Source organism: Orbicella faveolata, unplaced genomic scaffold, assembly GCF_042242905.1.
Source record: "Orbicella faveolata isolate gen_17 unplaced genomic scaffold, um_ofav_v1 contig_47, whole genome shotgun sequence".
NCBI classification, from domain to species: Eukaryota; Metazoa; Cnidaria; class Anthozoa; order Scleractinia; family Merulinidae; genus Orbicella; species Orbicella faveolata.
Window position 1 is genome coordinate 8,560,001 of NW_028301577.1, and position 15,543 is coordinate 8,575,543.

At 38.8% G+C, this 15,543-nt stretch overlaps 2 protein-coding genes across 4 annotated transcripts in view; one reads left to right on the forward strand and one right to left on the reverse strand.

Annotated features, from left to right (window-relative positions):
* LOC110066116 (acyl-coenzyme A thioesterase 5-like) overlaps nt 1–1,121 on the reverse strand; it is a 2,546-nt gene extending 1,425 nt beyond the window's left edge. Inside the window, exon 1 of the mRNA XM_020773313.2 lies at nt 565–1,121. Within this exon, the coding sequence (XP_020628972.1) occupies nt 565–1,069 (505 nt within the window). The 5' untranslated portion in view covers nt 1,070–1,121. The remainder of the gene's footprint in view (nt 1–564) is intronic.
* Nucleotides 1–15,543, forward strand: part of LOC110066162 (unconventional myosin-Ic-like) — a 46,026-nt gene that overhangs the window by 15,739 nt on the left and 14,744 nt on the right. For 2 of the 3 annotated variants that reach the window (XM_089280539.1, XM_089280538.1), the window contains exons 4-16: nt 3,417–3,511; nt 3,650–3,753; nt 4,023–4,103; nt 4,406–4,475; nt 5,699–5,808; nt 7,000–7,218; nt 7,319–7,390; nt 9,121–9,240; nt 9,939–10,009; nt 10,097–10,202; nt 14,186–14,266; nt 14,579–14,670; nt 15,409–15,454. In XM_089280539.1, the coding sequence (XP_089136665.1) occupies nt 3,417–3,511; nt 3,650–3,753; nt 4,023–4,103; nt 4,406–4,475; nt 5,699–5,808; nt 7,000–7,218; nt 7,319–7,390; nt 9,121–9,240; nt 9,939–10,009; nt 10,097–10,202; nt 14,186–14,266; nt 14,579–14,670; nt 15,409–15,454 (1,267 nt within the window). Of the gene's footprint in view, nt 1–1,267; nt 1,431–3,416; nt 3,512–3,649; nt 3,754–4,022; nt 4,104–4,405; nt 4,476–5,698; nt 5,809–6,999; nt 7,219–7,318; nt 7,391–9,120; nt 9,241–9,938; nt 10,010–10,096; nt 10,203–14,185; nt 14,267–14,578; nt 14,671–15,408; nt 15,455–15,543 lie in introns of those variants that run through there. The other variant, XM_089280540.1, reaches the window with a different exon arrangement.

Here is a 15,543-nt window from a genome sequence, read left to right on the forward strand (position 1 = left end):
CTTTTCTCACACAAAGCTTATGATTAGTTGATTACAATGAGTGGAAAAAAAAAATTGGGGTGCCCGTGCTCGTTAGTGAGCTAGAGCCATTTTTCAACCAACAGAGCTCAATATCAAGGCAAATCCGTCATGTTTTCAATGTGCACGTGCTTGAGCGCGTGCTAATGACGCCATAAATTATACGCAGTAAGGATGCACAATGTAAATGAGAGGAATGACCTTAAAGTGTGGTCTGATTATCTGATTATGACTTATTGATCCAGGAATGTTACATAAATGATAATAATCTTTCATGTGGAGGAGATGGAGGGCTTGAACATACTTCTCCCTGTACCTTATTACCACTTCAGTCCTTAGTGGTTATCACCAGTTGTTACCTTTCCTATTTTATAATATTATGTGATATTGCAATTTCTTTTTTCCTATCTAACCTGATTCCTGCGCTCCTGCTTCTCCTCTCCCCCCCCCCCCCCCGCCCCCTCCCCAGACCTCCCTTACTCTCACTTCAATACTTAATTACATGTAACTTCCCTCTAGTTCAAAGTAAATTTAAAATGCAAACACCTGGAAAGGGTCCATTTCCAGGTGGTAGAAACAGAGTCCCATAAAATCCGTTTTCCTCCATGTAACATCGGGTTACGCCAGGTCCCATGTAACTTCTTAGCAATGTCACGCTAGCCTTCTTGTCCCTTTCTTCAAACTCTCTTTGATCGTGTCCTCCGTAAACATCTAAGGTTACTTTCAAAGGTGTTGTTACATCTCGTTTTCTGAACAAATCGTCACGATCAGGTCGCGTAACAGGTTTCACGCTCCAGAACAAGCCCATCGGTTCAACACCTGTGTATGATCCACCCAGAGATGGCTGAGAAGAAACCAATACTTCTCCATTCTTGTCGGCCTTGTATTGAGCAAATGATTCAAAGGCAATCTTGCTATCGTCGATGGTTCGGGCTCGCAGAGTAACAAACTGTTCTGGAGATAGATTGCTAACAGCTATGCCAACTTTTTGATCAACTCTCGTTGTTAGAGCAGGATGAACAGCGATCTTAGGCAGTGAAATCGAAGCCATAAGAATTGAACTTGCGATGTGCTACAGAAAGAGTCGATGCACCAATGGCATTGAAAACCTTTAAACTACATATGTAATACTTGAACTATACTTGGTGCTTCGGGGTATGTACAATTCTTCGAACCAGCGATTTAAATGGTGATCAGATTTTAAAATGTTTCATGAGTAAAAGTTTTCGTGCGACCGCCATCTTGGATTGGTGCGCAAGTAGACTGGTAACTACTTTATCAGAGAAGTATGGCGGCGATTCGTTTATGTTTGGAGGGAGGGCCGTTTGGTGTCTTTGGAGCAGATCAACTACACGTGCAAATCTGCCAACGCCGGCGCCTTTAGGCGTATAATGTCTCACGCCTGTGGGAAGGTACTAAAGGTCTCTCTTTTTTTCGCTTAAAGCTCGTGTAATGACTACTAAGAGCTGACAAAGGTTTTGCCCGCCTTATAATTTAGATGGAGCATTCTCTCTTTTCGCGCAACGGGAAGTCTGTCTGGACATTATAAGCTTCCAGCTAAATATTCACACATCATTTGCCATGCACAAAACTCGCAGAAATTCGTGACGTAATTTAAAAAAAGTAAACTTGGATAAATAGGATAAATTAAAAAGAAGAGTGCGAAAAAAGTGACGTTTATGCTAGGTTTGACATTTTTTGGCGGGAAATTGACGTCATGAAATTGGTGGCAACTTCTGGTGAAATACGCTCAATAACTGAATTCTCAAGTTGATTTGTTGGTAAAGAGTGAGATCTTTGACGGCGTAGCCGTTGTTTGTGAAGCTGCAGGTGTCACCCTGCTTGGGGGGTTTGGGGGCATGCTTTCCCAGGAAATTTTGAAAAATGTAAGTAGCTAAGATGTGTTTTCCTTCATTCTGAGCAGAAATGTGATGCTTTAAAAGCAACTGTTTAGATCGCAGAATTTTCTTTTTATTGGACCAATATCAACTCTTTCTTAACATTCTGACTTACATTTATCTAGAAGTCAAATTAACATGTTATAACGCTTGTTCTACATGGTGTCAGTCTGATCACTGACAGAACAAGGATGAATTATATCATAAAAGATAGTTTATTATGAAGGAACTTCACTAAAGCAGCAGGCAATGTTAAATGCATGAGAAATAATAGTTTCAGCGTGAGAGCGTAAGATTGAATTTGTTTGCGTGAGTCTCGTGTACTAAAGGCATCCACGATCGAGTGTTGATTGATACCATCAGTAGACTCTCAATTAAGACTCAATCATTATCTCGACTGACACTCGATCAACATCTCAATTGATACTTGATCGGCACTAGATTGACACTTGATTGACGTTTCAATCAACACTTGATTGACACTCGATTGACAGTTGGTTGATGGTTGGCAGAGTGTCAACAAATTCATATATGTACTGATCAACACTCCATGGCGTGTCTGCGAAAATTAGTTGACTCTCAACTGACTGTCAATCGAGATGTTGATCAAATATTGACCGAATATTGATGGAGATGTCAATTGAGGGTATGGATACCTTTAGTTCACATAATCTACCTAGCTGAGTAACATTCTGGTTAACCTAACTAGTGCTCCCATTAGCCAATGACTCAACAGTGGTTAGCTCTCAATGATTGTAAGGGTTAATCCTTACAGAAACCGGTATCCCACATTGACTCTTTCCTGTATTACCATTTTTCATCATTTCATCATTTTGTGTCTTAAACACCCTCTGACCTTTGACATAACATTTACTGGAAGAACGAGATCAAAATAATGGCACTGCTTTACTTAAAACACATCACACAGCAGATAATGCCTTTAATTCTACAGCAACTGTGAATTGCGTAACATAAAATCATCCCTAGAATTTAACCTTGCATGAAAATCCTAATGCTTATTGAAACATGCACATAAAAGCTTATTTCATGAATCATGACTGAAGTGTCACTCACATTGTCTAACAAGAAAGTTGATGAAAGTTGAAGAGAGATCACCATTAAGGACTTAATTCCAACAATTGCTCAAATTTTCTGAATTAAAATATGAAGTTTAAACATCTAGATCACTAATGTTTCTTTCCGAGATAAAAAGAATATCTCGGATAGGATTTAAAGTTAATACATGTCATAAGCTAGTTTTGATATTAAAATTCTTATAACATCAAGGTTGGGCCCCCTCAGCATTGGCACCACCTTAGAAATATTTTAAAATACAGAAGAAATTGGCCTACATAATTTATAAGCAAAAAAGAAGAAAAAATTTAGGACATAATCTGACAGCTGTCATTTATAAGTCTTCATTATAAAATTGTGATTTTTTTGTTGGAAGGTAGAGCAGGATGATGAGGTTTCTTTTTGTTTTTTGTTTTTTTTTTCTAGCTATGCCATTTCAGATGCAGCTTACCGTTCAATGAAAGAGGAGAGAATCGATCAATGTGTGTTAATTTCTGGGGAAAGTGGAGCTGGAAAGACAGGTAAATAAACGTGGTTAGTTCAGTGGCAGATGTATGTGATATGGTACTAAATTGTGAAACAATTTTGTGCTAGACACTCGAGTTGAAAATATTCTCAGTCCTGTTAACAACGATAAATTCTTTTGTTACTATAATTAGAAGCATCTAAGAAGATATTGGAGTATTTGGCAGCAATCAGTACTTACTCAGATGACGTGGAACGAATCAAAGACCGACTCCTTCAAAGTAACCCTGTTTTAGAGGTAATTAAAAGAGGTCAAAAAGTGTTTGAGTCAAACACTTTCTGCAAACACTTCTGCAAACAGTTGTCTATTTGATCTATTCTGTGAAATCTAGCTAATCGGCCATGTCAGAGAGCATCTAAAGGTGGCTTGTTGCATGCAACAACATTGCATGAGGACTCTGACAGTTTTGGAAAATGTTCAGTGCAGTGATGTCAAAAGTATTAAACTTCAGCATGTAATAAATTTCTGGTTTGATTAATGAATCAACATTGTGTTTTTTTCTTTAGGCATTTGGCAATGCAAGAACCAATCGAAATGATAACTCAAGTCGATTTGGCAAGTACATGGACATTCAGTTTGATTTCAAGGTAAGTGTTAAATACTTATGGCTACTGAAGGCCAATCTGAAAGCTGGAAGCAGTTACACTTTTACATTTACGTTTCTGTTAGTTGAAGCATATGATGAAATTACAGTTGCTTACATGTGTAGCATACACCATACTGTTGATATCCTACTCATTACGTCCACTGATTACTTATCACTCATGTGCTCTAGCAATGTAAAGTAGACTATTGTTTCAAGAATACCCAATAGCAAACTAACATCTGTACTTTCATAATCGCTAGGAGCATAATCCCTAGTTGTTGAAATTCCTTATGTGTTTTAAAGGGATCCCCGGTTGGAGGACATATTATCAACTATTTGTTGGAAAAGTCTAGAGTTGTCCATCAGGCAAAAGGTTTGTCCTGTATTTTGGCAAATTTACAGTAAAGTAAAAAAATTATGGAAAGTTTTAAGTGATAACATCTTATTACAAGTATTCAAATGGTTTCACTGTGTTGTTCCAGAAAATATCTATACACCTCCCACTTAACGAATTTTGGTTTGAACTCCCCTTCCTCCAATCCCTTTGGAAATTCCAGTTTTGATTTATACTTTCCTTTAAATATTTTGTTTGCTGAGACTTCCCTCTCCTGTGGAGTTTCCAAAAACCATCCTTGGGATGGTGTTTTGAAATTTTCTGGAACCACCCATTAACCTAACTTCGGTTAACAAAAAGTCTGCATCAGGCAAAAGTGTTTTACTATGCCTAACTTCAGTCTGGTTTCCATAGCATTAAGCTGCAAGTAGTTCTACTCCCCCATGAAATGGGATCATTTTAGTCCATCTCAAAGTTACTCCCAGCATTGAATTCACTGCTGGTGTGAGGCAGAGTAAACTGCCTCACTCCACGAAGCACAAAGCAATGACCTCAGCTAGGGTTCAAACACAGGTGACTCACCACAGCTTTTCTTGGGAATTGAAGCCTGAGTCCACTGGTTCAGGATTTCATCCCAGCACTTCAGCTGTTGTGTTTTTGGGCAAGATGCTTTATTCAGAGTGTCTTTCCAGGTATAGGTGACTATAAGATGTTGGGAGTGGCTCATGATCGCTATAGCTACACCTTTAGCATCAAATCAGTTACAAGCAGAGGGAGTATCACTGTTCTGAACTTGTCACTCAATGCTATGGGTAAAGTCTGCATCAGAAAATGGCCCAAGTGATTGGTTTAAGTAGCATGAAACAACTAGGAGTATTCTTCTCCTGTCTGGATGGGATGCTAGTCCATCACAGGGCTACCTCCAGCATTTAATTTGCCAGTAGCCATTTATATACCTGGGTGGATAATGCTGTTGTGAGAGTACAGTGTCTTACCCAAGGACACAACACAATTCCCCCGGCCAAGGAAGGCTCGATCCATAGACCAGCGTGCTAACTATTAGGCCACCATGCCTGTCAACAATGCTATAGAATCAAGGGTTAAGCATAAGTCTAATGAGTCACCAAGCAGATGTAACCTGCTCATTACCTACCTAGCTACCTACCTGCCAGGTTCTCTTGGCTACCTACCTACACCTCCCTACATCCCTTGGCTAACTAACTACCTACCATATTGTGATGTTTTTCATGCTTTTTTCTAAGGTGAAAGAAATTTCCACATCTTCTACCAGTTATTGCAAGGGGGTAGTGACGAGTTGCTGGAGAAGCTTCAGTTAGAACGAGAAAGTCTAAAATATTTTTACCTCAACCAGGTATATTGGAAAAGCTTTATAACAGGCACAGCTGTGCTTATTTCTTTGTTCAATACAAGAAAGAATATTTTTTGCACCTCTACCTCAATGGCATAATTTATGTTTTACCTGTGAGGGTGAATTAATCAACATGACATGAGCGTGGGACAAAGAAAAATTCTGAGTCCCCGACAGGAATCGAACCCATGACCTCCTGAACACCGGGCGGGCGCTCTATCCATTGAGCTACGAGAACTCATGGAGAGCAAGGCCATTTAACTGAGTTCATATATGATAGGTGTCCTGCATACTGCTAGGATCAACGCTATCGGATTCATCATGAGTAGTGAAAAGTTAATAAAGATGGTGAATTTTAAGCTCAGTAATGAAATGTGAGGGTGAATTAATCAACATGACACGAGCGTGGGACAAAGAAAAATTCTGAGTCTCCGACAGGAATCGAACCCATGACCTCCCGAACACCGGGCGGGCGCTCTATCCATTGAGCTACGAGAACTCATGGAGAGCAAGGCCATTTAACTGAAACTAACTTAACTTAATTCACCCTCACATTTCATTACCGAGCTTAAAATTCACCATCTTTATTAACTTTTCACTACTCACGATGAATTCGACAGCGTTGATCCTAGCAGTATGCAGGACACCTATCATATATGAACTCAGTTAAATGGCCTTGCTCTCCATGAGTTCTCGTAGCTCAATGGATAGAGCGCCCACCCGGTGTTCGGGAGGTCATGGGTTCGATTCCTGTCGGGGACTCAGGATTTTTCTTTGTCCCACGCTTGTGTCATGTTGATTAATTCACCCTCACATTTCATTACCGAGCTTAAAATTCACCATCTTTATTAACTTTTCACTATGTTTTATCTGTCAGTGATACTTGCAGATACTTCGCTTTCCACTTTAGTTTGACCCACACTGACCAGCTAAACACTTTCTTTAGCACAGATGCAGCATTTACTTCGCTATACTTGATATAAAACTAGATAAAGGCAGAACTTGTTCAAATTATGTACATTGTGGTCCAAACAATTAACTTAAACATGCAGAGCTTAATGGTCTGTTCTATGTCTTTAAGAATTTCATGGTGCGTGGAGTCGATGGATTGATTCTTTCTAGTTTTTTTACCTGTCTCGACTATTAACCTTAAATAAAAGAAACTGAGTTCTCTTTGGAAAATTATTTCGTCAGGGTGGTGATACTCATGTGGAAACATTAAACGATGCCTCAGACTTCAAGCGTGTGAGGAAAGCTCTGTCCGTTATTGAGTTCTCTGCTGAAGAACAAGATGCACTCTTCGCTATTATTGCCTCTGTCATCCACCTGGGAACAGTTGGGTTTTTGGAGCCTGAAATTGAACATGGTGAAGTTAAACTAGAAAATGGGAGACCTGTAAATATTATTTCTAAGGTAAAAGTTGCTATGATGCACCATTCACCTTTTTGAAATCAATACACAGTGCAAATTTTAAGTTACTGGAAGTTATTAAGTCAGTGATTGTATTTTATAGCTTCTAGGCTGCTCAGAAGAGGTCTTTGAGAAAGCCTTAACCAGTCGGACTGTAGAGACTAGAGGAGATAAGGTAATGATCACTACACTGCACTCTACTGCACTCTACTGCACTCCATGGCATGACTCGACATTACAGTGACAATAAACTACCAGTGTTACACTCCACTCACTCCACTCCACTCCACTCCACACCACACCACGCTGCGCCGCTCCGCTCCGCTACACTACACTACACTACACTACAGGTCCCCATCCACCCCTATGATTTCTCAATAAGTTTCCTTCATACAGTTGAACTTCTTTAATACAAACACCAAAGGGCCTGGATTATGGAGGATTATGGAGGTATCCCTATCATAGAGGTAGATATTACTGAATTCTGATTTCTTTGGGAACAAGTGAACTGCTCGTGATATAGACTGAGGTGTCCGTATTATAAAGGTGCCCATAAGGAGAGGTACAACAGACTGTACTTGTTGATACTTCCTGGCTGTAGAGCAGCACTGTGGGAGTAAAGTGTCTTGCTCAAGGATATTAGTTCATCTAGTGTTCTGACCATTAGGCCATCACATCCCCACTTTATGTGTTAGTTAGTGGGTACTTTGAACATTTTGGAAACAACAGGATGGAACACAGGTAGCATACATGTACTTTGTAAACAAGGAAGAGGGTTCTATATAGTCTTGGTGCCTGACAATTTTCTTTTTTTGGAGCAAAGAGCCCAAGGCTTTCTTCTTCTTAGAGCCATGATAAAAATGGTGATTTTTTATTCCTTATGGATAATTTCCTGAAGAAATGTAATAGGACCCTAGAGCCCTTTCCCCTCCCCCCTTCCTATTTTAAGACAGGATCCTGGAGTCCTTTGACAGGGCTTGAAAAAATTGCCATCCAGTTGTCCGGGATAAGTAGATTCTAAATGACTTACACTACTAACAAATACAGTTACACAACTTACACAACTTACACAACTAAGAAATACAGTGACGACAAGGGGCAAAGAAAAAAAGAAGAAAAATAGCTAGTTATCATTACAGCTTGAGGCTGTAGTATAGAAACATAAAAAACAGACCAAAGGCATGTGGTACATTAAAGGCAAAATGAGTTATGCATCTGACAGGAGATTAGAAATAGATTAATGGGTAGGAGATAGATAACCCTATAGAAAATATAACCTAAAATATTAATTAAATCCTCATATATCCTGTAAGAGGTTTCCATTTCTTTGTGTCTCCACTTTTTGTTTCTATCTCATATTGTGATTTTAGTGTGCATATGAAATGCATAAGATTTGGATGATCATCTTTTGTTTTAGCGAGCCATATGTGATATCGTGCTAAGAGAAAGCAGTAATTGATAAGAAGCGCAAATTGAGAGATATTGTAATTTAAATAGTATAAATAATTAGAGCAATATGTAAATAGAGTTAGTGTTGTAAGTAAGCATTGGTTTCCCTTGTGTTATTGCAAATAATAAAAAAAAATAAGTAGATTCTCCTTCTGGACAAGTACCTTTTCATCCTCACTTGCCTGATGGGCAAGGGATCAGGCAAGTTGTCTGCCAACTAAATCATTAAAAAGAAAACGAAGACTTGCCCAGGGCAAGAATTTTATTTGAGAGATACTTGTCCTAAGGGCAAGGGTCTTTTTCGAGCCCTGCTTTGAAACCTATGAACACAGTTCTTTTTCACATGACAGATCTTATCAAAAATTTTAATGTAATATTCAGTGTTTTTTCTCGGTAAATCAATTTTCATTGCTTTTCTAAAAATTCATACAAGGTAATCTCTGTATGACTCTGTAGGTGAGAACGCCACTGACAAGTGAGCAAGCAATTTATGCTCGTGATGCTCTGGCAAAGGCTGTATATGACAGGATGTTTACCTGGCTGGTGCATCGGATCAATACTTCTCTTGTGAACAAGGTACAGTCTAAATATTGAGCAATCCTGTGCAGTATTTTTGTTGATCTTGTAAAGGTGAGTCTGCAATGAGAATGGTTATTGAGCATATTCTGGAGCACACGTAATCCAAACCTCAATCATTTCACTGGTCTGAGTGCTCAGTAGGAGTTGTACTTTCTTCTGCACATTTAAAGCAGCAGTGTTGTCATTACCATGAATTGGCATGTTGAGCATATGAAAGGTTAATGTTCAAAATGTAATCACTTTCTGTTTCATGTCTCCTTTTTGTCCATTATTCCAACTCTTCCGCTCCTCTCTTCTTCTTTGATCTTCTGCCATCACTCTACCATCTCTTTAGCCACTTGTGCTGCCTGTATTGTAATTCAATGCTCGCAGGATACATGGGGCCCACCTTCCTTCGTTCCTTCCCAGTTTGTATTGTGTTGTAAGTGCTTCCGGTTTCTGCAACAGCAGGCTTTTTATGAGGCAGGGCCATTAGCCTTGTATCATTATTCAAAGTGCCTGGTTTCAAATTTCCCATGGAAGTTACTTTAAGATGGAAAATGAACAATTGAGAGTGTTTCACTTACCCATCCTTGTGAATTAGCAGTATCTTTCTTTATCCCATTAAAAGATCTCAGGTAGTTCCTCCTATCAATATGCTATTTACAGATGCTTTTTTCTCTGTTATTTTAAATGGTTTTATGTTTTTATTGCAGTCTTATCGAGGCAAGAAAACTCTCATGGGTTTGTTGGACATCTATGGTTTTGAAATTTTTGAAGCAAACAGGTAAATTCCTCTCTGATGTTCAATTTAAATATAAGGATCAAATTTAACCCTTAAGATCTTTGTTTCTTTTTTTTCCATTCCAACCAGTTTTGAGCAGTTTTGTATCAACTACTGTAATGAGAAGCTTCAGCAGCTATTCATTGAGTTGACGTTAAAGGAGGAACAAGAGGAGTACAGAAAGGAAGGGATCAAGGTATTGTTCTTGGCTCTTAATCCATCTAGATGGGAGACATGGTAGCCTAATGGTAGCACTGGACTGTTGATAAAGCATTCAGGGTTTCGAGAACCATTGAGGGAGAAAATCAGTGCATTGTGTTCTTGGGCAGCATACTCTACTCTCACAGTGACCCTTTCCACCCAGCTCTGTTTTTTGTGTACCAGACAAAAAATAATCCAGAGAAAAATTAAATATCAAACTGTATGCGCCCAAGATGGCTGCAACACGCTTCCTTGCTCCTGTAATTTTTTCAATTTTTATTTGTTTTTCATTTGATGTTTGTTTGCCTGGCATCAATTTTCGTTTTTCTAAAGACACTCCTATCTTATCTTTGAAGTTTTATGGTCTTCCACTGATCGTTACTACTGTGGACAGTAGGAACAAAATTACACGCTCGATTTGTACATGGCACAAACGTGGTCATCTTTCGATTGCCGTGCCTTCGACAATGGACCTGACGATACACATGGATGTCGAATCTAATCCTGGTCCAAGTCCTTCTTTGACTGTAGGAATACATCGTGAACATGATGTCAATCCAGGATACAGGTCTTCGATGTGTTCTACATTAAAGATGACGAATCATGCCTATAACAACTCTACACTTGGTTCGCCATTAGTGCAATTTGTTTCGAGCCCTCTTTGGAACTGTTCACGAAATATGTACTTTCAAGGCAATTTCCGCCAAAGGAGATTTAGGGGATCTAGAGCTGGAAGGAAGGTTCAGGAGAAAAGAATGCGCTGCTCATATAATATTCAAACTTTGGTTTCAAATCCAATTTCCCGATCTAAATCTGCATATTCCAGAAAGAATTCTAATTGCTCAAACCACAGCAACTTAACAATAATACCACGTCAACCGTTTGATAGAGGAAATACATCGGCGACTGGCCCTGTAAATTTCTGCCTTCTTAACACGCGTTCAGTAAACAACAAGACTCTTATCATCAAAGACTTTGTTGCTGAACATTGCATTGATCTACTTGCTGTAACGGAAACGTGGTTGCAACCAGAAACTGATAATGAATTTATCATTCGCGATTTATGTCCTACAGGCTATTCATTTCATCATGTTCTAAGATCTGGCCCTGTTCATGGTGGTGGAGTGGGCTTGTTGTTTCGATCATGCTTTAATATCAAGCTTCAACCACACAGGAAATTTATTTCGTTCGAATACATCGACTTATTATTGAACTTGGTTGATAAAAGTATAAGAATTGTCATTGTTTATCGTCCACCGCCTTCGAATACTAATGGTTTTACACCTGCTATGTTCCTGGATGAATTCTTCACGTTCTTGGAACAATACGTTACTATTCCTGGCAGCTTATTAATAGTCGGTGATTTCAACTTTCACGTTGATACTTGTGATTCTCAACACGTAGCCGCATTCCTTCAGTTGTTGGATGTTTTCAATCTTAATCAGCACACAATTGGATCTACACATAAAGACGGTCACACTTTGGATCTTGTTATCACTAGATCAGATGATGACATTGTTTCTAATTTGTCAATTGATTCTCCTTTTGTTATATCTGATCACGCTGCCGTTCATTTTCATCTGATGCTTAAAAAACCAGTGTTGGAAAAGAAGCTTATCACATTTAGAAAACTTCGTTCAATTGACTTTGATAGTTTTGGTTCTGATGTCACGAATTCTAGTCTTTCGAGTCTCTTTTCCACACCGCTTCCGTGCCTTGATGACTTAATCAGTGAGTATAATGGCGTTCTTAGTTCCATACTTGATATCCACGCTCCTGTAAAAACCAAAACAATAACTCTGCGTCCGGCTGCACCTTGGTATTCTGAAGAAATAAACAATTTGAAGAAAGATCGCAGGAGACTGGAGCGGCGTTGGCGAAGGACCAAACTTCCAGTCGACCGCCAGTTGTTTATTGATCAATGCCGTGTAGTCAACTTTTTAATTTGTTCTTCCAAGAGAACTTACCACACTAAGCTGATCAGTGATAATCAGACGGACTATAAACTTCTTTTCAAAACAATTGACAGTCTATTACATAGAAAGTGTGATATACCATATCCGCCCTGCAACTCGCCTTCGGATCTCGCAAATAAGTTCGTCGAGTTCTTTTCTGATAAGATCACCAAAATACGGGTCGACTTAGACAATGCAGCTCTCATCATCCATCAAGTTCCTGAAGTTAACCGGGTCTGTCCTTATACGTTTGATGAGTTCAGTTTGGTAGATGTTGACGAAGTCTGCAAATGTGTTGTGAAATTATCTTCCAAGTCATGTGATCTTGATCCTCTTCCTGGCTATGTCACAAGAAATGCTTTGAGCACACTGCTTCCATTTATCACCAAGATTATAAATACTTCGTTGCAATCTGGCCAAATACCCTCTCAATTAAAAGTTGCTAAGCTACGTCCTCTTCTTAAGAAGCCTTCTCTGGATCACACGCAGTTTTCAAATTATCGCCCTGTTTCGAATCTTACTTTTCTCAGCAAAGCAATTGAGAAGTTGGTTGCTAACCAACTGATCTCCTATGTTAACAACAACAACCTGAATGAGCCATTACAGTCTGCCTACAAACAGTATCATAGCACAGAAACGTCTCTCATTCGCGTGCATAATGACATCCTCACAGCAATTGATAAACGTAGAACGGTAATTTTATTACTTTTGGACCTCTCTGCTGCTTTCGATACTGTTGACCATGATATTCTCCTCTTCCATCTACAACAGCGCTTTGGAGTTACTGGCAAGCCGTTACTATGGTTTAAATCTTATCTGTCCAATCGCATGCAGTATGTCTCTGTTGATGGTGCAGCTTCCTCAGATCATGCTCTTCAATGTGGTGTTCCACAAGGATCAGTGTTGGGACCCATTTTGTACGTTCTTTACACTTCACCCCTTTCAGACATTGTAAAAAAATTCAACTTGAGTTATCACTTTTATGCTGACGATTCACAACTTTATCTGTCCTTTCAGCCAACTATACCCAGTGATAAGGATTTAGCTGTGTCCAACATCGAGCGCTGTGTACGTGAGATTGATCACTGGATGTTGATTAATCGTCTTAAACTTAACAAGGATAAGACTGAACTTCTAGTGATCTCCGCAAAACATCTACCGAGACCAACCCTTCAAGAAATCTCTGTCGTCGATGAAACCATCTGCTCGTCACAGAAAGCAAGAAACATCGGTGTCATTTTTGACCATCATTTTCGTTTTAATGAACATATTGCAAGTATTTGCAAATCATCTTTTTATCATCTCCGTAATATCAGCAATATAAGGAAGTACCTGTCATCGACCACCACTGAAATACTTGTTCATGCGTTTGTTTCTTCAAAATTGGATAACTGTAATTCTCTACTCTATGGCTTACCAAACTGTCTTTTAAAAAAGTTACAGCATGTCCAGAATGCCGCTGCTCGTCTCATCACCCTCTCTAGAAAACACGAACACATCACACCTATTTTGTTTAATCTCCACTGGCTTCCTGTTAACTATCGTATCATCTTTAAAATTCTACTCATCACGTACAAGGCCCTAAACGATCTGGCACCTTCATACGTTCGTGATCTTCTCACTCCTTACACTCCGTCTCGTCAGCTACGTTCATCTTCTAAAGAACTTCTTTCCATTCCGCACTTCAATTTGAAAACATATGGCGCAAGATCTTTCTCTGTAGCAGCTCCTACACTCTGGAACACTCTTCCGTCTGACATCAAGAACAGCTCCTCAGTGTCCCTTTTTAAACATAAACTAAAAACGTTCCTTTTTAAAAAAGCATTTTTATAACTCTTTAGCGACATTTTTTTATTTTTACTTTATTAGTCTTAAGTATTTTTAATATTTCTAACTGTAAAGCGCTTTTGAACTTTTAGGATATTGGCGCTATATAAATATTTTATTATTATTATTATTATTATTATCAAACTTTTTAACTAGCAAAGTAGTTTTAATAGAAAATGGTTTGTTGTTGTTGTAGTGGGAAAAGGTTGATTACTTTGACAACAAGATCATCTGTGATCTTATAGAAGCCAAGCATCAAGGCATCATTGCATTGCTGGTAAGTTGCACATGCTACTTTGTCTATAGCGTACTGCAGTGATGAATGTAAAGAGATAGTGGCTACTGCCTATTTTGGGAGACAACATTAATGATGATGGCTTTAATAGTAGAATTGCTCAACATCTAGAGTTTCAGTTATACACTTCAGTTAAGCACTTCCAGCTGTTATAGAGAAGTTTTGTTTACTGTTTTGTTACAGTGCACTCATTGATTATTCTTGTAATATTCAATTTGCTAAATGGAATTGAAAGAATCTTCATTGCATGCTGTTGTGATCTTGAGTCTCTTTATATTAATTTTTGGCCATAAGGATGAGGAATGTTTGCGTCCTGGAGAAGTATCAGATATGACATTCCTTGACAAGATGGAAAAGACAATTGGAGAACATGCTCATTTTGTCAGGTAAGAATCAGAAATAATATTTAGCTCTTATTAACCGAGCTAAGTTGGTCTGTATAGGAGAATCTTGACCGAGGTCGTGAGTACAGCGAACGGCGATGAACTTAACTTTATAAACCTGCCAAAATTTGCTCGTCCTCTTTACTTCTTTTTTTGTCATCAGGCTTTTTGGCACTTCCATAAATGATTGAGAAGAAAATAAAAGAAAATGGTGAACATTTTTGTATTTTAGTTTGCTACTTTTTCAACGCAAAATGAAACCGGTCTACAGATGCCGGTCTAGATGGGAAAATCTAGACCGCGGTCAATATCGATTTCAGCCAATCAAATTCCTGGCCAGTAGACACTTTACCTGTCCATTCCACAGACAGTTAACTGGAGCTTAATTCTTGTTTGCTTAATAATTAATAAGCTTAATAATTTTTTAATTGTGTAATTGGATTCAGAGCTGCATTGAACAACTGATTGGGCCTACTGATCGACTGACTGACTGACTGACTGACTGACTGACTGACTGACGGACTGACAGACTGACTGACTGGCTGACAGACAGACTGACTGATGGACTGCCTGACTGACAGATTGACGGAATGACTGACCGACTGACCAACTGAATGACTGACCGACTGACCGACTGACTGACTGATTGCTGATTGATTAATTGGTTAATTGGTGGGTAGGTTGGTTGGTTTAGTTGATTGACTGATTGAATATTTTCTGTCTATTGTTTCTCTTTTGTAGCCATGCAACATCTGGCTACAGTGAGAGGAAAACTATTGAAAGAGAGGTTTGAGTTCAATCATGTTTTAAATTTGTAATTCAATATCTTCTTTTTATCTTCTTCTTAACCTCAGTTATGTAACAAATATTTTATTA